This window comes from Bacidia gigantensis (assembly GCF_019456465.1).
Source record: "Bacidia gigantensis strain McMullin 20006 chromosome Unknown contig_134, whole genome shotgun sequence".
Classification (NCBI taxonomy): domain Eukaryota; kingdom Fungi; phylum Ascomycota; class Lecanoromycetes; order Lecanorales; family Ramalinaceae; genus Bacidia; species Bacidia gigantensis.
In genome coordinates, this window is record NW_025408593.1 from 795,395 (window position 1) to 820,838 (window position 25,444).

The 25,444-nt window shown below is 49.0% G+C and overlaps 9 protein-coding genes across 9 annotated transcripts; 3 read left to right on the plus strand and 6 right to left on the minus strand.

The window, feature by feature from the left end:
* Window positions 1-1,501: 1,501 nt before the first annotated feature.
* Window positions 1,502-3,607, plus strand: KY384_002007 (uncharacterized protein; the record flags this gene model as incomplete). The annotated part of the gene is made up of 3 exons (XM_044810533.1): window positions 1,502-1,853; window positions 2,687-2,829; window positions 3,092-3,607. 3 exons carry the CDS (start codon window positions 1,502-1,504, stop codon window positions 3,605-3,607), a joined length of 1,011 nt encoding a protein of 336 aa, XP_044672507.1.
* Window positions 3,608-5,034: 1,427 nt separating this feature from the next.
* Window positions 5,035-6,843, minus strand: KY384_002008 (uncharacterized protein; the record flags this gene model as incomplete). The annotated part of the gene is made up of 4 exons (XM_044810534.1): window positions 5,035-5,502; window positions 5,548-5,793; window positions 6,128-6,300; window positions 6,555-6,843. 4 exons carry the CDS (start codon window positions 6,841-6,843, stop codon window positions 5,035-5,037), a joined length of 1,176 nt encoding a protein of 391 aa, XP_044672508.1.
* An 827-nt stretch (window positions 6,844-7,670) lies between these two features.
* Window positions 7,671-8,528, minus strand: KY384_002009 (uncharacterized protein; the record flags this gene model as incomplete). The annotated part of the gene is made up of 1 exon (XM_044810535.1): window positions 7,671-8,528. One exon carries the CDS (start codon window positions 8,526-8,528, stop codon window positions 7,671-7,673), a length of 858 nt encoding a protein of 285 aa, XP_044672509.1.
* A 56-nt stretch (window positions 8,529-8,584) lies between these two features.
* On the minus strand, window positions 8,585-10,810 carry KY384_002010 (uncharacterized protein; the record flags this gene model as incomplete). The annotated part of the gene is made up of 4 exons (XM_044810536.1): window positions 8,585-8,829; window positions 8,859-9,123; window positions 9,171-10,562; window positions 10,610-10,810. 4 exons carry the CDS (start codon window positions 10,808-10,810, stop codon window positions 8,585-8,587), a joined length of 2,103 nt encoding a protein of 700 aa, XP_044672510.1.
* Window positions 10,811-11,137: 327 nt separating this feature from the next.
* On the minus strand, window positions 11,138-11,798 carry KY384_002011 (uncharacterized protein; the record flags this gene model as incomplete). Its single annotated transcript, XM_044810537.1, has 3 exons — window positions 11,138-11,528; window positions 11,587-11,727; window positions 11,785-11,798. 3 exons carry the CDS (start codon window positions 11,796-11,798, stop codon window positions 11,138-11,140), a joined length of 546 nt encoding a protein of 181 aa, XP_044672511.1.
* A 360-nt stretch (window positions 11,799-12,158) lies between these two features.
* Window positions 12,159-14,195, plus strand: CLF1 (NineTeen Complex (NTC) component; the record flags this gene model as incomplete). The annotated part of the gene is made up of 1 exon (XM_044810538.1): window positions 12,159-14,195. The coding sequence occupies one exon, from the start codon at window positions 12,159-12,161 to the stop codon at window positions 14,193-14,195; it is 2,037 nt and encodes a 678-aa protein (XP_044672512.1).
* Window positions 14,196-14,528: 333 nt separating this feature from the next.
* On the minus strand, window positions 14,529-15,659 carry KY384_002013 (uncharacterized protein; the record flags this gene model as incomplete). Its single annotated transcript, XM_044810539.1, has 1 exon — window positions 14,529-15,659. One exon carries the CDS (start codon window positions 15,657-15,659, stop codon window positions 14,529-14,531), a length of 1,131 nt encoding a protein of 376 aa, XP_044672513.1.
* Window positions 15,660-19,464: 3,805 nt separating this feature from the next.
* KY384_002014 (uncharacterized protein) lies at window positions 19,465-20,013 on the plus strand (the record flags this gene model as incomplete). The annotated part of the gene is made up of 1 exon (XM_044810540.1): window positions 19,465-20,013. One exon carries the CDS (start codon window positions 19,465-19,467, stop codon window positions 20,011-20,013), a length of 549 nt encoding a protein of 182 aa, XP_044672514.1.
* A 1,189-nt stretch (window positions 20,014-21,202) lies between these two features.
* KY384_002015 (uncharacterized protein) lies at window positions 21,203-24,559 on the minus strand (the record flags this gene model as incomplete). The annotated part of the gene is made up of 4 exons (XM_044810541.1): window positions 21,203-21,843; window positions 23,027-23,165; window positions 23,215-24,471; window positions 24,551-24,559. 4 exons carry the CDS (start codon window positions 24,557-24,559, stop codon window positions 21,203-21,205), a joined length of 2,046 nt encoding a protein of 681 aa, XP_044672515.1.
* Window positions 24,560-25,444: the final 885 nt, after the last annotated feature.

Here is a 25,444-nt window from a genome sequence, read left to right on the forward strand (position 1 = left end):
AAGAGCAATGGTCCGACAATCTCTTCATGCTGTCAATTCCAAGGTCCCGCGACATTGTTCGAAGCCCTAGTATCTTCGTGAACCAGACGAAAGCCAGTCGGCTAGTGAATGGAGACATCGTCTCACTGCGCAGCTCTTTGATGGGCAGAGACGACTGTCCTCCGCCGAGACAGAGAGACCGCTTGTGCAATCATTTTTATTTTGTCTGAGTACCAAAATAGTGATACTCGTTCAAGCCAATGAGATCACACGCAGATTTGTCAATTGTCGAATTCCGTGCCTCCTCGTGTCTACAGGAGAAGCTCAATTTCGCTTATCGTGAAGTCTGAAGGATATAAGCCAGGTCGCGCATTTCATAATGATGTCCTACAGCTTTCAACCGGGGTTGGGCAATTTTCGTCCAACTCGGATACTTCACCTCAACCAATTGAAGAAATAACAAACTAACCTACCTCTTCCGATACATAGTCAAAGAATGGGACGGTTTTAATTCTGGTAGAACGTGTATGTCCAGACCCTCAAAACCCGGTCTCCCCAGGACCCGGCACCCATCAGGTTCGAAAGGCAGGGGCCGAAGCAAGAAGTTTGCAGATCGATCTTCGACGTTTATGGTTTGGTGCTAATCGGTGTGTCTTCGTTATCAAAACTACTTCGAGACCATGAGTCGGAACACTTACACGCGTTCAACTCCCTTACAGCGATCAATCGCATCTTTAGCCCTTGCAATTCGCGCACCACACTTAGTGATGACGGTGAATTTTCTGCGCAAATCACCAGGATTCTCCAAATCTCGGCGGATGGCTTGAGCCACCAGAGGGAACAAGTCTGGCTGGAAGACGAGAGTGGTCAATACCTATGTTTACAAAGGTTTTTTGTTTGTCTACGAACCATTTCATAAGCTCTTTCGCGGGTGGAATATTTTCACTCATAACATAAGGAGGTCCTTGTGAACAAATGGGCACAATCTGTATTTGTTTTCTACCTTCGAGAACGAAAGATCACAACATCCTCTGATACTATTCCTCAAGTCGCATCGTTTTGTCTTCTTGAACACTTCCATGCCTTCAAAGTCTTCGTCTGCAGGCCTGCTTCTTCTTTCCTGTATTTCATTGACACCCCTATGCCTTGCAGTCTCCACTGGAAAAGCCGGCAACCAAAACATCATTCCAAGTCCAGGATGGTTCCATCATGTTGAGGGACAATTACCGTGCAATTCTGTCAATCGTCAGCTCTGCTCGGGAGTTACGAGCATGATCAAGAACACGATTGGTTTAGATCTCAAACGGACTTGGGAGCCCGCCAAGAAAGACACATACATTCAACACAGCGAGGAATGCATTTTCTCGCTTTATATCTTCCCAACTGAAAGGCAAGGTCATTTCTCTCGTGTTAGACTCAAGCGAAGCCATCTTCGAAAAATGCGATCAGGATGGCTTCGGTGGAAAATTTGAAGTAAGTGATGATGGAGGGTGGTTCCTCAACATCGAGATGGTGGCAAACCATGGGAGGAGACCCATCAAACGATGATGTCGACGCTCTCCCATACGACAACCATGTTAGTCACAGAGACGAACGTGGCTCGAAAGGTCCAGGCCTCAATGATAGCGTGATTAGGCTGCAGCAAGATCTACCGATTGGAGTGTCGCCACTTCTCCTTGCTTGGTGGTCCCAGAATACCCGCATAGGCTTGTCTCAAGGCGCTCAAGCTACTCTCAATATCCACCAGATTCACAACAGTGTTAAGGACGTAGGCATAAAGGGCTCCGAAGACCTATGCTATGCCACTTTCATCCAAATCGATTGTATCACGGTTGCAATGGGCATCACTCCGAGTACTACAATCTTGCCCGAGGGTATGCTTTTGGGATATCGTGAGCTTCGTTCTAGTGGGGCACGATATATTATCATATGACGAAGCCTGTGTACCGCGCTATGGCACATCGCAAGCGACCCTTCATCAAAGTATTGGCAACATTGTCGACGCGCAAAACACTCTTGAATCTCGCATCGATAGAAAAAAGGGTATGTTGTTCATGAACGGCTTACTCATAAGCGTCATCTGCATCTTCGTCAACATCGATTGCCCATGCATGAAGCAAATTTCGACTTCGCTGCTTGCAATTAAGCGAAAAGATTCACTTCGCGGAGAATTACCTCAAAACAAAAAACAAAATCAATCAGCAATGTCAAACAACGCCTCTCTGCGAATTAGACATGCTGATATTACTGATTGAGCCAGGAGTCTCCAAGCTTCATCATTATTGACCATTAGATATCGAATAGGCGCATTACCATCTGTAGTCGAACATTCAGCATTTCCGCGTACGCCTTAAATGCTGGTACCATCCATAAGCTTTATGGATATCGTGTCATCTTAGTATCGACCAAATTTAGATGCTCTTCGACCCACCCTCTTGACACGACATGAAGTTCATTGATGATAAAAAGTGAAACAGAATAGAACAGAACGTGTAAGAGAGAGATTTGTCCAAGCTGAGAGTCTGCGAATGTCTCAGCCTCTCAGTTCCTTCATAAGCTGTGTACATGTCCTGAGTGCATAAAGCTTGACTGATTTGCCCATTCGGAGACCGGCCGGTCCACAGGTACCCCCGGGTTCCACTGAAGTCTCCGTTCCGTAGCAACCGGCCGTGTGGTTTGAGGCTGAACTGCGGCTATACATAGACAGTGTGGAGCTTTGTCATATTGGCGCAACCGCAACGCGTCTCTCGCGATTTTGGGTGGAAGAAAACATCCGATGACATGAACAGTCATGGGTATCATTGGAAACTAGGCAAAGGTTCCGACGAGATCCGTGTTCTCTCGGAACCTGTAAGCAAGTCGAAGACGATATAATCATTCACGGAGCAATGCCTTAGCTCAATCAATGTGAGGAAGTACCATGCAGCGAGGATACTTACTTTCCCTTAGCTTCGGTCTGACTATTCTCTTCGATCACCCCACCTTCTCGTTTCCCATCCCACAAGTCTTCCCCAGTCCATGGTCTTTGATGGCCATTCCCCAAAGCTCGGACCCTGTCAACAATAATGTAAACCCCAATAGTGACCCTAGCAGCAATATCACGCCTACCCAGCCTACCCATGACTACAACCCCGCAGGAAAAACCGTTCCAGTTCTCTCTGCTTCCTCAATTCCAGGTCTCAATACCCTCAACCAAGAGGTCGCCTGTCTACCGTCAGATCCCTCTCTGAAATCTCGCGCTCCAGTCACTAGTGAAGACTGCGCACCCATCATAACCCAGATGAAAAACCTAGGCTATGGGCAGCGTACATGGGACCTTGGGTACGACTACCATTGGAATGACTTCTCGCAAAGCCCGTGCGTGGTGGAGCTAGGAAGCACGGGCTACGGAGTTGATGTTTTTCACAGGGATGATGTTATTGATGCAGCGGAGGCTGTGTTGAATGCTTGCACACATAGCGAGAGTGTCGATCAGCAGGGTGAGTTTGTTCCTGGTCATAGTGATTGTACTTTCGGGGGAGCGGTTGGGATAGTGAATCAGGCGTCGTGGTTTGTAGCGATTTTCGGCATCGGGACCGCAGCGGGAGATGACGAGCAAAGCTCATCCGGAGACGATGAGCCGTCCTGAATGTTACGATTATCAATTGTTCAAGAGAACAGGAAAGAAGCGAAGGGCTGACCGAGAGCCTGAATTGACTTCAAAGGCCTAGTATTGGACCATCTCAAAGAATAGCCCAACCACTGTTTCGAAAAATCCAGATCACGGACGCTCTCTTCATATGACAACAGTTGTCTTCAGCCTCTGGAGCAGCAAGCGAGCGCACCCGGTCTTCCAAGCTCACAATCACACGGAGAACCCGTCATAATAGGATAGACACTCGGTTGCAACTTAGTACAATAGTGAGGAGAAGATCTAGCAAGCGTTAGTATCGGTTTGTGGATACTGGAGCTCTAGAAGGGGCTTGTACTGCTACACATCTGCAGACAGCTTAGTAGCCTCAACAATGAGCACTCATGAATGTCTCTGCCTTCCTCCTATATTTCCGCGCTCTCGAATTACGACTCTCCCTTCCTAAATCCGAATGACTTGTCCCAGCTACATCAGCATTGCTCCCGAATAAACACATAGTATTGTGGAATTGCACCCAAATTTGTTTTGCAGATGATGGCTGAGACAGTAGCGACTTTCAGATGCAGGCCATCCCACCGTGTCGCATAGGCGGATGATAGCGAGACATCATCTCTCAGTGTGAGTTTGGCATAGATGATCTCTTACCTTACACCACGCTCACAAGATGAGCTCGCCTACTTACACGCGATTGTGGCTTGTCTTTCTTCTCTGGCTATCGCTGGCCTCCACCTTTCCACTGTACTCTCAGCTCACCTCCAATGTGAATACTACGAATATCGCCTCGCAGAATGATGCTCAATGCCTCCAGCCTGACCCGACACTTGTCCCAGCAATCTCTAAAACAATCTGCTTAACCAGCATTAAAATGCTCTATCACCTTCTTGGGCCACCAAAAAGCCCGAAATACTGGTTTGTGGAAGATGAGTGGAAATACCAGTTTTCGGACGACAAGTGCGTGATAGCACTGAAAGCATGGCCCGGGGTAGAAAAGGGTTGGTTCGCGCCGGAAATGTATCTCGACGCAGTCGAAGCAGTGTTTAGGACTTGCGATTTCGGAGGATTCGCTGATATATCGAGTTTTCAAGGCAAGTGGTATGTTGTAGTGAGTGGGAGAGGATCGATTGCTCCTATTGAGAGTGGCTTTGGTGAGGATGAGAACGTTGCCCAGCTCGGCAATTTTGATGCGAAGGCGTCTCGCAGGGGTTAAGGCTCGTAAAAAGACTGCATGGTTCCCACCGTGAGCGCAAAGTCCGTTCAATTACCCCATAGCGCTAGCTCCAGCTGTACAATTCATTAGGAATGAGAGGGGACATTTCGGCAGACAGTTGGGTCCAGCTCGCGTTGGAAGAGATGAAAAGTCGTCGTCTATTGAATATTAGAGAGTCGAGAGTTGCTGGGTATCACTATTGATTGGCTAAAGGGTGTCACTGAGGTACCGTGCCATCCATGGCATCAAGCCCATCAGGGCCAGGCTCATCTTCTGCCATCTCGTCATCGACCTCGTAGTCTTCCTTGAATAGCTTGTCAACTCCCAGGGCATCCTTCAATCTATCCTGCATCTCATCCCTCTTCTGACTCTGCCATCTCTCTAGCGCCGCTGCTGCATGAACCTTGAAACCGAAAACGCGGGGCTGGTATCGTGCAATCGACTTCTCAGGGACTAGAGTTGGGTGGACCTGGTAAAGAATATTCTGGAATGAAGTGCCAAAGTACGCACCATCGATACTAGCGTGACGGGATGATTTGGGATTATAGAGATCTTCGCATTTACCGCAGAATAGTTTGACGGATTGAACATTCGCCACATCCGATAGACCTGTAGGTAACAAAGGATGCGCTTGACACATAACACGAGGGCACTTGCCGAAGTCGCCCTTCTTGTACTTGTCCAGCTGCAGTCATTAGTAGATGTGACTACAGGAAATGAAATGACACACCATTTTTGCTAAGCCTCGGATCGTTGTGATGTACCGGGCATGCACAAGTCCGTAGAGATGGCGTGCGGACTTTTCTATCTGCTCTCGCATATCGTCATCGCAATCGAGGTCAAAGACGTCGGTGACCAGGTCTAGAGCATACTGGTAGTACTGGACTTCGGCATTCAAGCCTGTGAGATTAAAACGGTCGGTAAGATAATCTTCATCGATTTCGCAAAAGTATTCGTTGCCTCGCGACGAGATGAACTGTCCTCCATATGTCAGCATTTCTGGGAGAGATGAGCTAGATGAAATCATCATATTTGGCTGTGGTCATGACTACCGAGCCCATTCCGATGAAGTCAGTTAGCTAGACATTTGTGTTGATGAAAGGCTATCTGCTATGATGGTGGGGTTGGAATTGTGTCGCTTTCAGACACCCATCCTGCAAAATAAGGAGCAGGCACGTAAACCACCTCATCCGCGAGACACTCTAGGTCTCTCGAAACCCCTGAAAAGGATACATATCTGATGAAAACCACTGAAGCTGAGACCGCAGAATTGAATTAAAGATAGCAAATGAGAGACATGTTACACTTACCCAATCCCTCCAGTAACTGGTGTACTCACTATCCGTCTCGCTCGCGAATTCCTCCATCTTGACCCAGGTGTCACGCCGCTGGACTGGATGCCAATTGACTGGACTGAACTGGACGACGTCCCTATCGTTCCTCTGGATCCGATGTCCTGGAGAGCTGGTATTTGAAAACCTTTCTGTATGCTGTAAGCTATGGGGAGTAGTTATTTTCGAAGTGGCTACTGCGAGCAAGTCAAACGCGTTCTTTTCGATGGGAAAAACGGTGCCCTACATGAGTTTGAACGCCCTCCCGAATGGAATAGCCCAAAGTCAGACCGGGGGTTTCTAGGCTCCGGAGTCCTTGGCAATGTAGAACTATACGAAGGGCCTGGGATGTTTTAGAATGGAGATTTCGAAGTGGCAACAAACGCTTATGGCCCGGTATACTTACGGCTCTCGGTCAGAGATCCCTGCAATTGCTCACTCGCATCCAGTTGCCTGTGATTGGTCTCGATGCTGATCGCGTCGTTGTGGCTCTGTTGCAACTCCTCTACTCCCCAGGAATCCGGATGGGTAGCTACCACCAGATCAGGATCCCGCGCCAGTTGAAAGGGAACACTGACTTCTGAGCGATTGGACCGTGGGGGGAAGGTGAATACTCTTGGCACTGAAAGGCTCTCCGTCCTCTCCGTCCTCTCCGTAGGGCTAGAACTAGTTCTAGCTTCAGTCGGGCGAGCCATGGCCAGTTTTGGCCTAGACCGGTACAGGCCAACGTGGTGCCTTTGATTGGCGACCGCAACTCTCCTTGTTGGAGCTGAAATGCGCTGAGTTGCATACACAATATTATGTCTCTGTTGGAGTCACGGACTCGCTCAACAGTCCCCTACACGACAACAGTCGCTCTTTCCTTCATTCAAACGATAAAGATGGAATGGCCCACATAGCGCTCTCTCGCGGCCGTGCCAACCTCAATCGCTCCATACCGTAGGCCTTCCGAGCCTTGTTAGGCCAACAATAGCAGCTACATCGACTTACACAATAGCAGTATTGTTTCGCAACAATAATTGCAGCGGACTAGATATCTATCCTTTTCGATCGCCGCAACAATGTATCTCCCAGCACTCCTCTTGCTCCTCGTGCTCGGCACACTTAGTCTCACCCTCCCAAGTGAGCGACGACCTGCATCCATAGAGCAAGCTCTCGCTTCTTTCGCAAGCGTTCAAAGACCGATTCCTACGGAAGCCTTATTGGCAGGATTGATTGAAGAGGACGAAGATGGTGACTTAGGAGGGGAGAAGCCAATCATGAGGACCAGCAAAAGCGTCTGGTGGGTCTTAGGTTGGAGAGGCAGGTCAACGAAAATAAACTGGGGTGACGAGGAGAGAGACGCAAAGACCGGGTTATAAGGTGAGGTATTCCTCGAGGAGAGGCTCGCATAAGCAGATCAGAAAGGGGTCATGAAAGAATGGGCACGACTTGCTATCATGAACAACAATCAGGGATCCATGTCATTTAGACGAATTAGGGTTTTGATTGACGCTCGTCTTGAAGAGGAGAGGCTAAGTAATCATTCCTCGCTGTTGGTAGAGCTCTGGACACCATTTATAAGCTTCGGCGTCCAGCTCCTTCGTGAACCGTTTACTGTCGGTGCCCTTGAGCCGATACTTCCAGATTCAGTCTTAGACATTTCAACATTCATCCTCTCAATCGTTTCTCTTAATGTTTCACCGCTTGTGTCTAATGCCATCAGGAATCTTGCCAATTCTTTGCACAATTCCCAATCGCCTGCCTGCTGTGCCCTTTGCAGTAGCCTAACGCATTCATCAGGGCTGTGGTTGCTCTCGAGAGTCTGCATCACGATCAGGTAGCCACCGGCGGTCTTAAGCATGGATTTCTCTAAAGAAGCTTCAAAGAGTTCTTTGGGTGGTGGAAGATGGTTGAATAAAGTACGCCAAGACCGAACCTCGGTCTTCCGAGTGCACTGGACGAGTATATCGAGGTAATCTGGAAAGGATGACAGGAAAGATAGCACAGTTGGAAGGAGCGCCGATTCTGGATTTAATTCCTGGTCAACCTCATCATCTAAGACGGAGTGGAGAAGCACCTCCAAAGAATGAGAGAAATATGGTAGATGCTCGTAGCGAAGAGCAAGCGATGAGGCTGCTGTGTGATCGTGCTGGGCGAGATGCCGCCGTAGAGTCTCAGGTAAAAAGAGTTGAGAGCGTATAGTAAGGCGGAAGAAGGCAAAGTAATTGTCTCGTCGTTGGACGAGGTCAGCGTCGAGGCCGAGTAGTATGCCTTTCGAAAGGGCAACTGAAGTGGGATAGAAGTCTGTTGGAATAGACAGGGGCGTTGGTATTTCCCTGCTATTATCTGTCGAGGCTGACTGAATAAGATCCTCCACATCTATCCAGCAGTGCATCATCGTGCCGTCAAAATACCAAAGTGAGTCTTTCAGCCCCCGATCAGCATTCGGGAAATCTAGCGCGCTTTCTGCCGAAGGAGAGTCTGGTAACGATCTAGAAGGGGGCTCGTGAAAAATTGCTGGTCTCTCATAAGATCGAAATACTCTACATTATTGGCAATCACTCGCATATCGTACTTCATCTCGCCGGCGTCGTTAGTAGATGATTGTAGCAGCACCAGTTTAGCATCCACTAGGAAAACCACAGATGCACAGGCAACATCCTGGGAAGGATCTCCGTCACCTGCGTCAATTAGATCCACTGATCATAAGCATTCTTATTTTACTCACGTATTTGGTGTTCAGGTAGAATCCAGCTGACAGCTCGTACTCGGGCTGGAGCTCTGACGATGCCATTCAAAGCGATCTGTCCAACTTGCACGAGAGCCATATTGGTTGAAGAGGCGTTGATGATGAAATGGTAGAGGATATTCTTATACGTATAGACTAGAAGGGAGTCTTGTCCAGTGAGTGACATCGTCACCACTTGGGACGGTAACTGTTCAACATGAAGCGGTGGATCGTCCAGGCTACGCTCCCGTGAGTACAGCCGAAGCTATGAGTGTCAGCAAATGCCGTATATAGGCGGTGAGTAGATTTGACCTCATGATAGTCATCAGTTTCCGCCGCAACAATCAAAACATGCTGATACCAGCACATCCCACCCCGTACAATGAAAGAGTCCTCGAGTCTCTGATCACCGAATGTCTTCCACCTGCCGCTATTGACGCTATAGTGTACGAGACCTCGCCGACCCGCCACGGCAATATAACGCCCGTCAAAGGAGATGACAGCGCTTCGAATGGGGTGTTGTAGTGATAAATAGGGCAACGGTATCTGTACTTGATGCCATAGGGAAGCATCTGCGGAAATAGTACTTGACGATGGCAAGTCATAGCCACGATAGATAAGTAGGCTAGCCTTTGTCATAAGCATTGTCCGATTGATGTTTGCTGAGCAAAAGCAACCAGTCACAGCACTTTTCGCCATTTCCATAAGCCACAGGCGGTTATCATCCTTCCGAGTGATCAGTATATTAGTCCCCGAATCAAGCCAGGAAACTTCTAGCGCGCCTTGTAGCCACCCTTCATCATTACTGTGTGAGGTCCTTAGGTCAGCCGCGAAGCTACTTGCCTGGAGCTTCCCGTAAACGCTCCATAGCGCCCAGCCTTTTTCATATCCAGCGAACAAACAGTAACCATCCGGGGAGAAATTCAGACAAGTCACATGACCGCTTGACGTTATAGAGACTGGGATTTCAAGTCTGTGTGACAGTGGAATATTTCCCACGTAGTCTTTTGCTGTGTAGACGAGGATCTCGGTATGAGCACAAGCAACTGCGAGCAAGGAGAAACGCGCATTGATCGCGACTTTGGTAGCCATCCCGTCTTGAGTTTCCGGCGAATGGAAACCATATCCACGAAACAGCCTTCTCATGCCCTCCTCCCTAGGCGCAGACAATGTTCTCTGGACGGCGTAAGCCTTTCCGTCGTTAGTGATCCACACAGCAAGGTTCATAGCTCGATCATAGACCATCTCAGTGACATTGGACTTCTTCTGTATCCATGACATCCGACTTATCAGCTCTGTGCTCGTTTGGCTACCTGTTGTGTCTGGTGTCCACTTGATGCACTGTACTGCAGATGGTTTCTCCGTAGCTACAACAAGCTCTTCATCAAGAGCTAGGACTTTACCAATTCCGGCATCAACTTTGATGACCATTCTGAAGCGTATGTTCACTTCTGGTAGGCCTCGTTTTTCATCTTCAACTGTATTGCGATTCGCATTGCTGTAGCGGCGTTGATGTCCATCTTCTCTGATCTGCTGGTACACCCTCGCATCCGAATCCGTGATAATACTGTATGTCACTAGAAAGCCAAGAGACGTTTGAACGATTGCGACACTTGAATCGGGTCGTAACAAAACTGCAACATTTTGACCGTAGCTCTTTAGCGATTGAATTGAACGGGTAATGGATGCAAGTACGACCACTGGCTAGTCATCAGTCAGAACCAGACGATGACCATCGAGACACAACGCACCGATGTTTGCCAGACGGTCAAGGTATCCTCAGTAATGGTGGTAAAAAGATACCCATTGCGGCCGACTCGGAGACCCAATATCGCCGCGTTCGCCTCCCCTTCTCTCTCGCCTTCTGCATTTTCTTCAACGACTGTTTCTTGGAGCTTCTTTCGTTTCTTATTTGCTGCATATACTCTCGGCGCATTCAATGGCCAGTACATATCGTGCTCTACGGAAGAAGAGGAGCAAGAGCGCAGGAGCTTAGATGCCGCTAGTCCTAGGCTTGTTTTAGATTAGCTCATTCTTAGAAGTCGTTTTCCTCTTCGATAGCCCCGAAAAAGTAGTAAGATGCATAGATGAAGGACACACGCTTTTCACTTCAACTTGTCGTGTACAAAGATCTTACAGTCTTTTGCATCTCGAGCGTCTTTTCCTCTACCATAGGCGCGGTCCCCACTGACGCATCTTCACACTGTCTCATATTCTACCATGATGGCTTTGCGCTGGACTTTGATCAAATACTGCGTACTTTAAATATAACAAAAGGCTCAGCTCAAATCTAACTTCCAGAGCCCATCGCCCAAAAAGTGGCCCGCATCAATGGCGACCCCCTTCTTTTTCTCCTTCATCTCCTCTGTCCCTATCTTCAGCTGACCCACCATACACGCCTCATCTTTCCCCTCTGCCATGATGACAGCCACATCTCCTTCCTTCAGCTCATGCTCTTTATCTGGCAACTTCCCACCAGCAGAAGTCAAGCCAGGGGCCATGAGCGCCGCCCCAGAAAGTACGAATCGTATCGCTCCTCTATCAATACCTATGCTATTGAAACACTGTGGGAATTGATGCACGACTTTGAGGTGCGGTATGATCGCATCATCCATATGTTGCCAGAACAGAGGGCGGCCATCAAGGGCATATAGCGAAACCCGGTCTGGTCTGGATGTCTTAGAAAGAGCATTATGATAGAACAATTTGGGATTTCGAGCGAGCTCACAATTTCAGCAAGTCTAGTTGCGATTTTTTGGGTATAATCTCGTCAATTATAGGAGCGAGCAATGGGTATGTCTCAACAATCTTGGTGCGAATGCCCCGCTGCACGGAGGATTTGACTTTGGACTTTGCGCCAGCGGAGATGCTAGATCCGAGATGTTAGTCTGCGCACCTCTTAGTAGTCCGTTGCAGCCATTCTCACTCCTTTTTGAACATCCTCGATTGGCGAAGGGAAGGTATGCGATGGGTCTGCCCCGCCTGAAGATATTGTGGTAGCGCAATATAAATTAGCGCACTCGTGATTCGGAGTATGTGCCGGTCCTCCGCAGCGCACTTTTGATCATACGTGCGCAGGACTGATTTTGGCCCAACAGACGGTCTGGACCCCAGGACCATGAACTCTCAAAGCCTACCTTTCCAGGCCTTTACACCTCGTCACAAATTGCTCTTTTCACTTTTCCTATCTTCTCTCATTCCAGCCTCTCTTCGCCGTTTTGTAACCCCGTTCCCTCAAGACTGTTCTCAATCTCCTCCTTGACATCCTCTCCAACGCCTTCGAGACCCCTTTCGGACATCATGGAGTCAACCCGTGGCCCTCCACGGGTCAAGAATAAAGCCCCCGCACCCGTTCAAATCAGCGCTGAACAACTCCTCCGTGAAGCCGTTGATCGGCAAGAACCCTCTCTCCAAGCGCCCACAACTCGCTTCGCCGACCTCGAAGAGCTTCATGAATTCCAAGGTCGAAAGCGTAAAGAGTTCGAAGATTATGTCCGCCGTAATCGGCTGAATATGAATAATTGGCTGCGCTATGCTGCCTGGGAGGGCGAACAAAGGGAATTCCGACGGGCGAGAAGCATATTCGAGCGGGCTCTTGACGTGGATTCCAGCAGCGTGATATTGTGGCTGAGGTACACTGAGGCCGAAATGAAAAATCGGTCTATCAACCACGCACGAAATCTTTTCGATAGAGCAGTCACTATCTTGCCGAGGGTAGACAAGATTTGGTACAAGTATGTGTACATGGAGGAGACCTTGGGGAATGTTAGCGGTACACGCCAGGTGTTCGAGCGCTGGATGAGCTGGGAGCCGGATGAAGCTGCATTCTCCGCTTATATCAATTTAGAGAAGCGGTATGGTGAGTATGACCGTGCAAGAGGTATTTTCGAGCGTTTCACCGTGGTGCATCCGGAGCCAAGAAACTGGTTGAAGTGGGCTCGATTCGAGGAAGAGAACGGTACTAGCGAGCTTGTTCGTGAAGTATTCGGCACCGCTGTTGAGACGTTAGGAGAAGATTTTATGGACGAGAGCATTTTCCAAGCCTACGGGCGTTTTGAGGCTAAACTGAAGGAATATGAAAGAGCAAGAGCAATCTACAAGTACGCGCTCGACAGACTTCCACGCTCGAAGGCGATGAAATTGCATAAAGCATATACTACGTTCGAGAAACAATTTGGCGATCGTGAAGGCGTCGAGAACGTCATTCTTTCCAAACGCCGTGTTCGATACGAAGAACAATTGAGAGGAAATCCCTTCAATTACGACACTTGGTTTGACTTTGCTCGTCTAGAAGAGTCAAGTGGAGATGCCGCCCGTACAAGAGACGTCTTTGAGCGCGCCATAGCCCATCTACCACCAACCCAGGAAAAGCGCCATTGGCGTCGCTACATCTATCTCTGGATATTTTACGCGGTGTTCGAAGAGCTTGAGAATCGCGAGACCAATCAAGCTCGCGCAATATGGGCAAAATGTCTCGAAATCATTCCACACCAAAAATTCACCTTCGCGAAAGTCTGGCTCATGAAAGCACATTTCGAGCTTCGCCATGGCGATCTGACCGCTGCTCGAAAAACCCTGGGGCGAGCTATCGGTATGTGTCCGAAAAAGAAGCTCTTCCAAGGTTATATCGAGATGGAAACGAAACTGGTAGAGCTCGTGCGGTGCAGGACTTTATACGAGAAACACATCGAGTTTGACCCCTCTAAGCCTTATGGTTGGATAGAATTTGCAAAATTTGAGCGCGCTCTAGACGATCTGGAGCGGGTTCGAGCCATCTTTGAGTTGGCGATCAATCAGCTGGGACTGGACAAGCCCGAATTAGTCTGGAAGCAATACATCGAATTCGAAGACGATGAAGGGGAGTTCGAGCGCGCTCGAGCACTTTATGAACGTCTATTACAGATACAAAATCACGTCAAGGTCTGGATCAGTTATGCGCAATTCGAAGTTAATGTAGATGATGGGGAGGAGGTTGTTGAGGTGGATGATGGGGACGAAGAGCGACCAGTATCCGATGCCGCCAAAAGCCGAGCACGCGCCGTTTTTAGGCGCGCAGATAAGACAATGAAAGAAAAGGAGCTTAAGGAAGAGAGGGTGGTGTTATTGAATGCATGGAAGAGTTTCGAGGACACGCACGGCAGCATGATGGAGAAGGAGGCGGTGGAGAAGATGATGCCTCGACGAGTGAAGAAGAGACGGAGATTGGAGGATGATAGTTTTGAAGAGTTTGTCGATTACATCTTCCCTGCCGACGACGAGAGTGCGGCAAGGATGAGTAAGTTCCTGGCGAGGGTGCATCAATGGAAGGAAGGGAACGAGCAAGAAGGAGAGATCTAAGGAGCAGGCAAGGAAGATTGAATAGCCATAGATAGCTACCAAATGCAGTTATGTAACTCACCGTGGCAACTGAATAAAAGGTGACATGCCTTTTTGGAAGCGAATGGCTTCTCGAATGCTATCAATTGCTTGAAATGACATAGTCAAAGTACAATGAGGTGAAGGCCGTGGGTATCAACGGTTGATCTCAATACTGTCCCACCCACCTCCCCTAACACCCAACACTCTGGTTTCATATACCCAAGAAATACAGTCGCGCTCTCGTCTCCCAACCTCTCACATCATGAATAATACAAATGAGACCTCATACTAAAACCATCGTTATCGTTCCAATCATGCTTGCCCGGCAGCAAGCGCCAGCGCGTCGAGTCCTGGACTCTCTCCCTCTGCATCCGCTTCTCCTACGCCATCGGCGACCCCGGAATTCTGCACGTTCTCGAGGATTTCGCTGAGCTCACTTCTCGGCATCCTAGGCCGCTCATTCTTAGAGCCGCCGCCGCCGCCGCCGCCCATCTGCGGCACCATTGGCGCCATCATAGATTGGCGCCCCGCGCCCGACGAAGTGGTGACATCAAGGTCCATCGCATCATCGGTGGGTGAGGCCACACTCGCGCCTGGCGTGCTGCTCTGGGCTCTCAATACATCGCTGGTTCGTCGTGAGCGCGATGCGCTGACTGGCGTCTTGACGACGGAGGCAGGGGATGCGCTTCCCGAGGGTACTCTCGAATGGCTACTTTGGGTGGTGGTAGGGGCGGTAGAATGGGCGTTGGCGCCTTTGTGGGTGCGCTCATGTTGCTTCATGTTGTCCTTCCTCGTGAAGGCCTTACCGCACGTCGGGCATTGAACATTCTTTTCACCAGTGTGCTTCTTACCATGACGCGCGGCGTGGCCGGAAGTGGTGAAAGTGTCGCTACAGTTGAAAGCTGTGGCGTGAGGACAGGGATATTTTTTCTTCGGTGGGCCAGCGGCATTACTGTTGGACGGCGAATTCGCAGCGGCGGATTTAGATGGTGCTGTGGGTGAGCTTTTGGCGGGGGAGGTAGTAGCAGCCGCTATGGGCGCAATGGAGGTTGAGATGCTAGGGCGATGGTTGGAGAGTGCTGGAGGTTGCTGTTGAAATGCGGATGCAGGGGTAGGGAGGAATGCGCTGTTTGGCGAGGTCAGGTGTGCGGAATCGTGAGGTGTTGGCGGGAATTGGTGGAGGGATGGACCGGTGGAGAAGTGGGAGAGCTGTTGAGTTTGCAACCTATGCAGCGAGGTCGGTATGGGGTAGGCATCGTCCAGGCTGAGAGGATCCAGAGGTGGTAATGGTTGTTGTCCTTGAAGATGGTAGTAAGGATTCGGGACCGGCGCATCAGGCAAGGCCCCAAAACCCTGGGGCTTGCCCAAGGTTTGATAGTAGGGCAGATTCATGTGCTTGTGCTGCGTCGAGTCGGACGGCTCAAAGCCATATCGAGGGGTCATTGAAGACGTTGTCTTTATTTTGGTGTTGATCGTGGATAAAGTGTCGAGGCGGGTGAGGGGCGGAGTCGGCGGGGAATGGCCTGGGGACCGAGAAATGCTAGAGCGCGACGAGCATGACTTCAAACTCGCAGTCGACGCGATCGAGGTCGAACTCGACGAATCCGAGTTTCGCGACCGATCTGGCAACGTCGGCCGATAGGACTTGTGGTAATGAATATGTGATGACTGTGGTGGTGGTGATGGTCGTGGTCGTGATGAGAATAAAGAATCATTGTTCAAAAGGCTGATTCTCTTGCCCGAGCTGTTTTCTCCCCACATCGTGGATCGTGATCTTTCGTGAGCCCCGACCTCTGCCTTTACGCTGCCCGGGGCCTGGCAGACAACGCTTTATTAGTGCACGAAAGATTCGGTGATGTATATATCTGCGCCTCCCTCGTATGTGACCACAAGCTGTCGGTGATTATTTGCACTGAACTTCACTACTTCCGTCCAGAATGACTGTGCTGGACTCCTACCTAGGAGCACATAGGTCAATGTGACTAGAATCTGCGCGAATGATGTTGGCAAGAAATAGTCACTCGCAGATTCTTGCCTCGAAGTTCGTCTTATTTACCGTGTACTCGTTCTTGAGGAGCAAGCGGGGGGAGGAATTAGAACTCGTAGACTTGACGAAGGCAAGGTTGGGGAGACCTGACTGTTTACATACGGATGGGACCCTTGCGCCTTTTTGCGAAGCTTGGGGGGGTTTATTCAGGCGTGTGCTTGCTTGCTTGTACTACGTACTACGTCTGGGCCCTACGGACATGTGTGGAGAGTTACTTTGAAAAGGGTCCTGTTCCTTTTGGAAATGATGAGGGTCCAGCTTCCGCCGTCCCCCCTGTTCTCAGCCGGAACCTATCTGGCTTGGGGCTCTATCCGAAGCAAATGACATATGCGTGCGGACCACCTCAGATTCAACGCAGCAATAATCGCTCGTCATCCGGATGAGGAGATTGAGAGATTGAGGGCACATAACTCATCCGTACCGAGAAACATAAAGAAAGAGATCGTGGGGTCGACCAAAAACAACTTTGGACCACAAAGCCACAGGTCCGTTGAAAATGCCAGAAGAGAAGGCATCTATTTCATGCAAGTAGTCAGCTCCCCGGAGACGCCAGTCGGCAGAATCTAGAAGCAGATCCGAAGTGTCGGCATGGGAAAGTTTGACTTTGGCTTTGGGAGGCGACATCTTTGTTGTTATGGTCCTTGGTTTGGGCTGCTGAACCAAGGTTGGAAAGCAGCCGACCCAACCCCGGTAGAAGATGAAGATTAGCGTTTAATGTGCTCCAACGTTTGTACTTGTGCATCCTGGATCCCTTGAGTTGCTAGCTTCCTGCAGTCTGCTCTGGCCTGTATATCTTTGGTGATCCTCGAAGATCCCCATGCTGTTCCGACACGCCATGAGCAGGCCATAGTCAGGAAAGTGGTCCTTAGAGACGAAGGGGGATCCCAAATTCCGATAGTCGAAACGGGAGACAACGAGTACGTCTAGTGCATGAACCGACGTGGAGTCATGGACGGATATAGGTCACTAGCGGTCTCAGGGTCTACAGCTCGCAAATTCAGGGTCGACCCTCTTCCGAAGCTTCCAGGCCCTTCTGCAGCTGCCAGCTTTATATGGGTTGGACGATCCCTCCCATGTGCTACTTAGATTCTTCCCCTCGCTCTCACACGGCGAGGACAGAGGCTGTTAGAAACGCCGTGTAGGTCTCGACCTTTTCAGCTGACAATCATGACTTCCGGCTGTTCCAGCACCAACGACCATTCGCGTCGCAAGCCTAAATCCACGGCCACAAAGCTGACGAAGAGAGGATGGTGCTTTTGTCGCTTAGAGAAGAAAGGACTGCTTCCATTGAAATTGTAGAGTGGGGGGATACTATACTTTCGCCCGCATCCAACTAAACGCGATAGACTGGTTGCTCATCTTCGATCTCGCCATGGCGGCCTTGCTATTTGTCTATCCCATTTGGGGATGGCGTGACGGCAGGCCCGAAATGTCTGATTGAAGGTTGGTCGCACTGCCTCATGGGCTTTGCACTTTGCCATGGCACGAGGGGCAAGAATTGCATCATAAAGGGCGCTAGCTTGGCGCGCTGTCTGTCGGCAGTTCAAAACTCCCTGTCGTCGAGATCTTATCCTGGCCATGCGTCGGACCGCTGCTGAGCGTCGTTATCATTTATCGGATCTGCCTTTCCGCGCTAAGATTTGCGGGGTCGACGCGCGGAGAATTGTAGACCGCTTTCATTGGTGCTGGAGGCCATCAGCGATGCGATGGAGATGACATCAAGACTTCCCGACTCTGAGTGTCTGTACCCTCTCTCTCTCCTGGTCTTTGTTGAGAATAAGAAGTACTGCATCCGTTCCTCGGGGCTCGATTTGCGCTGCTAGCTTTCGTTTGGTCTACAAAGATTGGAAGACAGCTTGGAGGCTTTATTCCTACATGAGCATTGCTGTAAAATTATGACCAACGTCACTGACCCCTTCCGCTGATGATTAAGTACGTGATCAGACTTTGTGTTGCGATGGACAGGCTTGTCTGGCTACCGGAATCATTGACACAGGTGACGATGCCGTTCCGCGTAATGTCTAGAATACCTGCAGTGAATGATCCTTGACTATCATTACGCTTGACGTTAACGTTTTCACCGTGAAAGATCGTAGACACTAATACCATGATATTTCACCTGTATGTTTGGGACGAGCTATCAAGTTCTGCCAGATGTCATGCAATGTAAGTCATCGTCAATGCTTTCCATGAGACGAAGACAGAGAGAGAGAGAGACCTAAATTTGCCTTCGGTAACCTCACTCCCACCCAGCAAGCTAGACAAATTGCATCTCAACCATTGCTTTGAATTCATAGACATACTCCTTTAGGATAATTATAAGAATGGCTTTAGTGCCTTGATCGAACACAATATCAATGGTATGATTGCAGGTTGAGTTTGTATTATTGATAAGAATAGGTTACGTGCAATGGCGCAAATATCTCATTACCCATGCGATCAGATGAAATCTATTACCGCCGTATTAGATTGGTTCGATACAAGAGGTCGACGTTCTCGCTGCATGTATCTATTGGCATTGGCCCAAGCCTATCTCCTGTTTGTATCAAATTAAAGGACCCTATTATTGAAATCAATGGCGAACGGGAATAGAGAGGAGGGTTGCAAGGATTCAAAGGTCTGACCCATCACGATCAATGTTAACGATGCAGAAGCAATCAAACTTCATTAACCTACGCTTTCAGCTGCCAATTGAGATGAACATGTGACCAATGTCTGCATCAACAGTCGTGAGGCTATCAAAAAGTATCCGTCTAGTGTCACAGTCCAGGATTCAAGGACCAACTGTAGGTACACAGGTCTCGCACAGCACTCAAAATCTCGACACTTGGTCGCAGAAGAAAGCTACGGATGGTCCAATCACTTTCTCTCGAGTAGAGCATTTGGATGGATGACTCACGAATGCTTTGATAATTTTAGTTTGCAACTGAATGGGACATGACTCGCACTTTTTCCAAATGCAATTGTTTCCACAGGAAAACATGTTCAAGAGTGAAACACTGCCAGCAAGAGATTATGCGACATGTATCCACCTTTTTGACATCTGTGAATCTATTTATTGTTCTCGAAAGGCGGTTGGTCTTTGCGTTCTGCTTGAGCATTGACATCCGAGCATGCACGCACGCGATCAAGACTCTGGAATTGATATATAAAGGATTCGATTTTCCCATCTTCTACCTGCTTCTATGTGGATTAAGAAAAATGCACCAAGCACTGCAAATTGTAGCTTGGATCGTGACCGTCTCTCTCACCCTAGCTTCCTCCACTTCTGAACCCCAGTCGACTGATGCAGCTCTTTCCTACGAACTGGATTGCTTCCCCAAGGTCGCTTCGCAGACACCGCTCGATTACGATGATTGCGAGGAGGTCATAAGACGAGGATTTGAGAATATATTCCCCTATGAACAGTATCGCCTTACTCACACAGCACGAATGGGAATGGACTATATCAAGTGTCCATACACATTTTCGGGTAGGCATTGCCAGATATTTCTTGATTTTGAAGAGGACGAGCTTGGAATAACCCCAAAAATCGATCCAAAGGTAGTCTTAAGACGTGCCGACTCGATCATGAAGACTTGTGTCGCTAGTACGCAGTTCGGCTTCGGCGGATCGATATTTCCTGTGGACAATACGCAGTCTGCGACACTGTATATTCAAAAATCACGTGATGCCCTGACGAATGACACAAAGGTCGAGGATGGCGTGTATGGACAAAGTGCTGGAGGTGCAAACATTGCGTTGGCATGATAGACGAGCAGTCTCTTCGCAGCACCTAAATTTGACTTTCAGATCCGCAGAGAGGAGTAGAGATCCAATCCTGGCGCAAAAACAACTGTTTCTCAACAAGGTGCCCTTCGCGCTCCTTATTGCTCAATAGTCGAGGTCGGACATCCGCAATTATCTTCGGTGAATGGTGATTTGACAATGCATCCTTAGATAGTCCGTCGGCCAGTTAAATATCATTCTGTAAGACACCCTTGGCACGCAAGATTAAATGCCACTTACAGAAGATCCAAGTCATGATTAGCGTATTTTCGGACGATCAAGTAATGCATGCAAAACACAGGCCCGAGCAAAGGGCGCTTGTAATACAAACCCTCGGCTGTGATCAAGGATGCTCCTCAAGACTCAATCACCGGTCATAGATAGACCGCAATCGCGACAGTCGTCGGAGTCCCAGATATACACAGTGTAAGATGCCGTGACCTGTAAGCAGTCGAGTCTGAGTTAGACTATGATTTGTTGTAAAGTCCCCAGCGATTCCGTCAACGTAAGTGAACTTTGTTACATTCTGCGCGAGAGAGGATGAAAATGCACATGAATTTATGACGAGTCGGACAGCAGCTTCCTATTGCCACGGGTACCACCTTTGCGAGATAGTGTTGGAATGTAGGTCAAACTCTTGGACCGATGATCCTCAACACGATAATAGTGATCAAGAGTCATTTGAATGCAACTAGAGAAGCTGGTTTGAAAGCCGTGCAATGGATGGAAAGAATCGTAGCTTTCAAGAGATGCTCTGAATTGCATGGCAGGCTTTCAATGCACCCGCCACCGTAAAGCATATCACAGGACTTATGGCATAAGTGATAGATAGAAACTTGGCAATACTCATCTTTTCACTTTCACTACTGCCACTTACATCAGCAAGAGACGTGATTTTCATCTTGGTAAACACGAAGTCAGCTCTACCGTTAAGGGAAAGTTTTCTAAGATCGACTTACTGCGGTCGGTCCGGTTGGCATGATCATCATTGTGAACCAGAGAATGGGGTCTGGACTCAACAAGCTTGTTTTGGAAGCAACAAGGTAGACCAGGGAGATGGAAACCGCAGGCCAGATGATGTATCTCATAAGCAGGACAAAGGTCATCGGAGTCCATGGCACCTCTCCACTGTCTTCACCCCGCTTCATCTTGCGCAGGCTGCTACTCAATTTCACCCCAACAACAACGACCTGGAGGGCTGGAAACAAATCACCAATTTTCTGAAGGCTGTCTGTGAGCCAAGCTTGAAAGTAACCACCATGCCTCGGGTCTCCAAAAACGCTCTGTGAAGCGGTGGTGTGAGACCGAGTAGGAGGCCCATGGCAGCGCCAATTAACGGCGCATGGACAAAGGAGAAAGCAAATTGGAGAAAGTGTTGTGCGCGTAGAGGCAGGTGAGACCATATCCTGTGTCCTTCGTATTCGGCAAAACGAGCGACTGCTACTTCGCCCCGTTGGACATGGACCGGAAGAAGTGAGGTTTGTTCGTTAGCATGTTCATTGCGACCCTCTTGTGGCTGCCCGTTGTCATTTTGAGCAGCTCCATCTGCTCCTGACGCCTCCTGACGGGGATTCGAGTCGCCATTCTTGACTTGTTTGTCAGGCGTTTCCTCACCATCAAGCAGCTTGGGGCCCATTGCAAAAGTGAACGAGTCCCCAATCGTAGCGTTCACAAGAAAATACGACCTAGCGCGGTGTAAGGCCTTGTTGGGGGTGTCAGTAGAGGACATCAGAAGCGAGTCGAGCAGACCAGTCGCTGCGAAGGACTCGATCAAGATCAACGGAATAGCGCTTGTGTTATTGAAACTGACGGCTGGAGTTGTCCAAGCAGGTAGCTTGAATGCGCGTGTCATAATGGATCCAATCAGCATCGATGCCAAAACATAGAAGAGGCCCCAGACTGCAGGCGATCAGTGGGCTTGCCTTTTCGTGAGAAAGTGAACATACTGAGAATTGGCACATAGCGAATAGCGGTGTCTGGATTGAGTTGACCTCCAACGCTGGTGATTAACAAGCATGGCAGGAACATGCGAACGCAGATGGTGCTTATTTGCTTCGTTGCAGCGTTCTCCAGTAAATTGAATTGTGATGCAAGAACGCCATAGAAGATGATCAAGAGGACCGAAAGAGAGGCTTGCAGAGCGCCCAAGAAGGACATTGCGAGTTCACTGGCCATCTTTCCTAATAATGTATAGGTCGATCGCTACGAGGCCTCAAGGCTTTTGAAATGTGCTTTTGGCCTCGTCAGTCGTCCCACGGCGACCGTCCCCAATTAAATATTGAAATAAAAAGCCAAACGGCTAGCGCTTCCTCGGGGTTGCTCGGAGTCTACGGACTACTCCCCGAAGTAAAGGCTGGCGCAACATGCCCTACAGTCTAAACATCGTGACCCAGGATCCAAGTTTCCTCTCATTAAATTGATCATTATGGCATTTTGTCAAGGCCGTAGTCTACTATATGAGAGCCTATGCACAATTTCCTCGTTTCCAAGCCTGTGAGTGCAACCGAGTCTGAGCGAAATCGAAGACCCTGCAAGAATTCGAGAGGCCCTCTTATTCCGATAGCACTGGCGAGAAGCACCCATTTCCCTTCCTCTCAGCGATAAATCAAATCAAGCGTCCAAACCCTCCGCGCAGACGGGCAAAGGTTAACTCGCTATCCCATAACGCCTGTGATTTGAAAGCCATGCTAAAACTGTTGTTGCCCGTAACAATAGCTTGATGCCGTATTTTGCTCCCATATACAGTGACTCCATCCAACTATGGATTAGTTCATGCCGACTGCCTCAAAATGAATCTAAAGGACACATTAAAATAACAGGACAATGCAAGAGAGATCGTCATCGATGTGGCGCAACGCCATTCTCTTTCCGCAGTGCTGCGGGTTCTTCAGTATCGAGAAACATTTGGTAGCTTTTTTTGGCCCACTGCCGAGTGAGAATAGAGGCTACATCATGTTAATATGAGTCTGATGTCGCTGATGACTCGTGCACTGACCTTTGAGGAACTTTTTGCTTGCATACTTCTTGAAGAAAGCTTCGTGCACGACTGGCTTGTGAAGGTAATCAACCATCAATTTGAAGACCGGTTGGATCTCTTTCTCAGTGTAGCCTGAGTAATGTGCAAGGGTCACATCCTGTTACCGATTAGTGACAATGGGGTATCGCACCTTGCACAACACTCACCCATTCCCCACGGTCAAGAATGAGACGCGCCAAATACATTGATGCGGCGGCAATATGGCTGGGGCGATATTCTATGAAGCGATGATCCAGCAAGCTGATTTCCAGTAGGTATTTACCTATCGTACGCGTCTGGATATCGTAGCTATCGGCTTTAGAGATTCGGCGGAGGAAATTCATGGGATTCGGGTAGCTGAGATCGTAGTTGAGGGTCTCTAAGATGGTACGTTCTGCTTTAAGAATATCGTCTTCCGAAAAACCGTCGTCGGCGACATGCTTGAAATTCTGTACGTGTGGAGATAGGACCTCCTCGTATTTGGATGCGATAAACATAGCGGCAATGCCTACTAGTTGTAGCTTCTCAAGCTGAACTATTCGATTCGAAAGGAATCGATCGACAATGTTGACAGCGAGAAAGATGGTCTCTGGCAAGAGATGAAAGCGCGTGTGGACTTCTACCAGCCAGTCGACAAGGACTCCCCTCAGATTCCATTCGATGTGAATTTGATGATCCATGTATGAAGGGTTCGGCGCTGTTGTTTCCTCTAGTTGCTGAAGATATTCGAAGATCTCGACGACATATTCTGCCACCATTAAAGGATCATCGATATCCTCGGTGTCTAGATCCATCACTACATCTTTATGCTCTCCCTTGGTGTCAGTGTCTGGCTCTGGTTTCACCTGATCCCTCATTTGAGGATGTATCTCATGACTAGATTGCTTCCTCGTTTCTTCCACATTATTCTGCGTCGGTGGTCTATTCTCCGTGTCCAAGTTGTCTTCCTCTTTAAGAGATGCTTGACTTCCAGTCGAGCCTGTATTTCTTTTCTTTACAGGATTACCCATAACCCCAGAGCCACTCGCCGGTCGCTTCAAATCCGAGCCATTTGATCTCTGATTGCTGTCTTTTGCGCCAAGCACCGGTCGACCAGGCTTAATCTGTGAGCTTTTCTGTATGCCTGCGCTCTGAGCTTTTGACACGAGACCTGGTTTTGCAGTGATAGGCTTCTTCTTCTCTTTTGAGTCGACAGCTTCGCTTTTTGAGACATTGCTGATATCGCCTAGTGCTCCTCGCTTTTGTCCAAGACCTCTGTTTGTGGCATTGATTGCGGACTTCTTAGCAGCTAGAGCCTTCTTCACTGGGACGTCGCCTGCGTCCTTTGAAGTGTCTAAGGAGGCTGCTTTCGCCCGCGTCAGCCGTGTGGTCCCACTGTTTTCATCATTCTCGTTTGTCACGACCCGATGTCGTATTGACCTTGCCTATCATAAACAATTAGCAGCCGATAGGAAAGAGTTGTCGATGCCCGTGCTTTCGCGTCTTGACGCCGCTTTTACGTACAGGAGGCATGTCAGGAGACTGTTGTCCTCTTCTCCACTAAGTGTGTCTGTAGACTTCGAAGCAAGGACGAGAGGGATGCCCGATGAAGTTCTTCAGTGGTTAAGATTTTGAGGTCTGAAGCGATACTAAAAGACAGAGTAGTCAGCGATTACGAGACAGCAACGAGTGTCGTCAAGGCACTTACCGCCGCATTCAAGTTGCACACAAAGACACTAGACTTCAATCGCCTGTACAATGCTGCGGGCTCCAATATTTGCTAAGCAGAAGCAGATAAACACGGGAGGGGTGCAATGTTGATATTGAGGTACTATGCTTGAGCAAGACAAAGATGATGATTTAAGCGTCGCTATCAAAGCTGCGGTGATCTTCTAATATTTGAAGGGTAAAAAGGACACCGGAATTGAGGTCTCCTCGATGGAAACAGGCGGAGGGTCGAGTAAACAACGTCTCACGGTCTCAGGGCGTGATAAATCGCGCTATAACCAATCGGACTTTAGCGTGGAGCCTCGCGGGTGCAAACACGCGGTAACGGACAGATTGATGTGATGCAGTGTATGTGTGCAAATCTGAGATGTGAGGATGGATTTTTCCGCTCTGAAAAATTACTTCTCTACCTAGGTCTCTGCAGAACCTTGTGAGTGCATTCTTCCTTCCTTTGAAGAGACTTGATTGAAAAAAGTTGCGGAACCCTCGGAAGGTGGCCGCGCCAAAGCTCCACGGTGGGAGATAGGCGGCTGTTGCGCCCCTAAGAGCCTTGCTTATAGGGCGCATTCTCAACGTCAGCACCTATGTATGCCCCCTAAAGCTATCCAATAGGCCAAGCCTCGGCAGCAACGCGAAATTCTCATCACGCTTTGAGAAAAGTCGATTTGATCACATACGAATTGTCCTTGT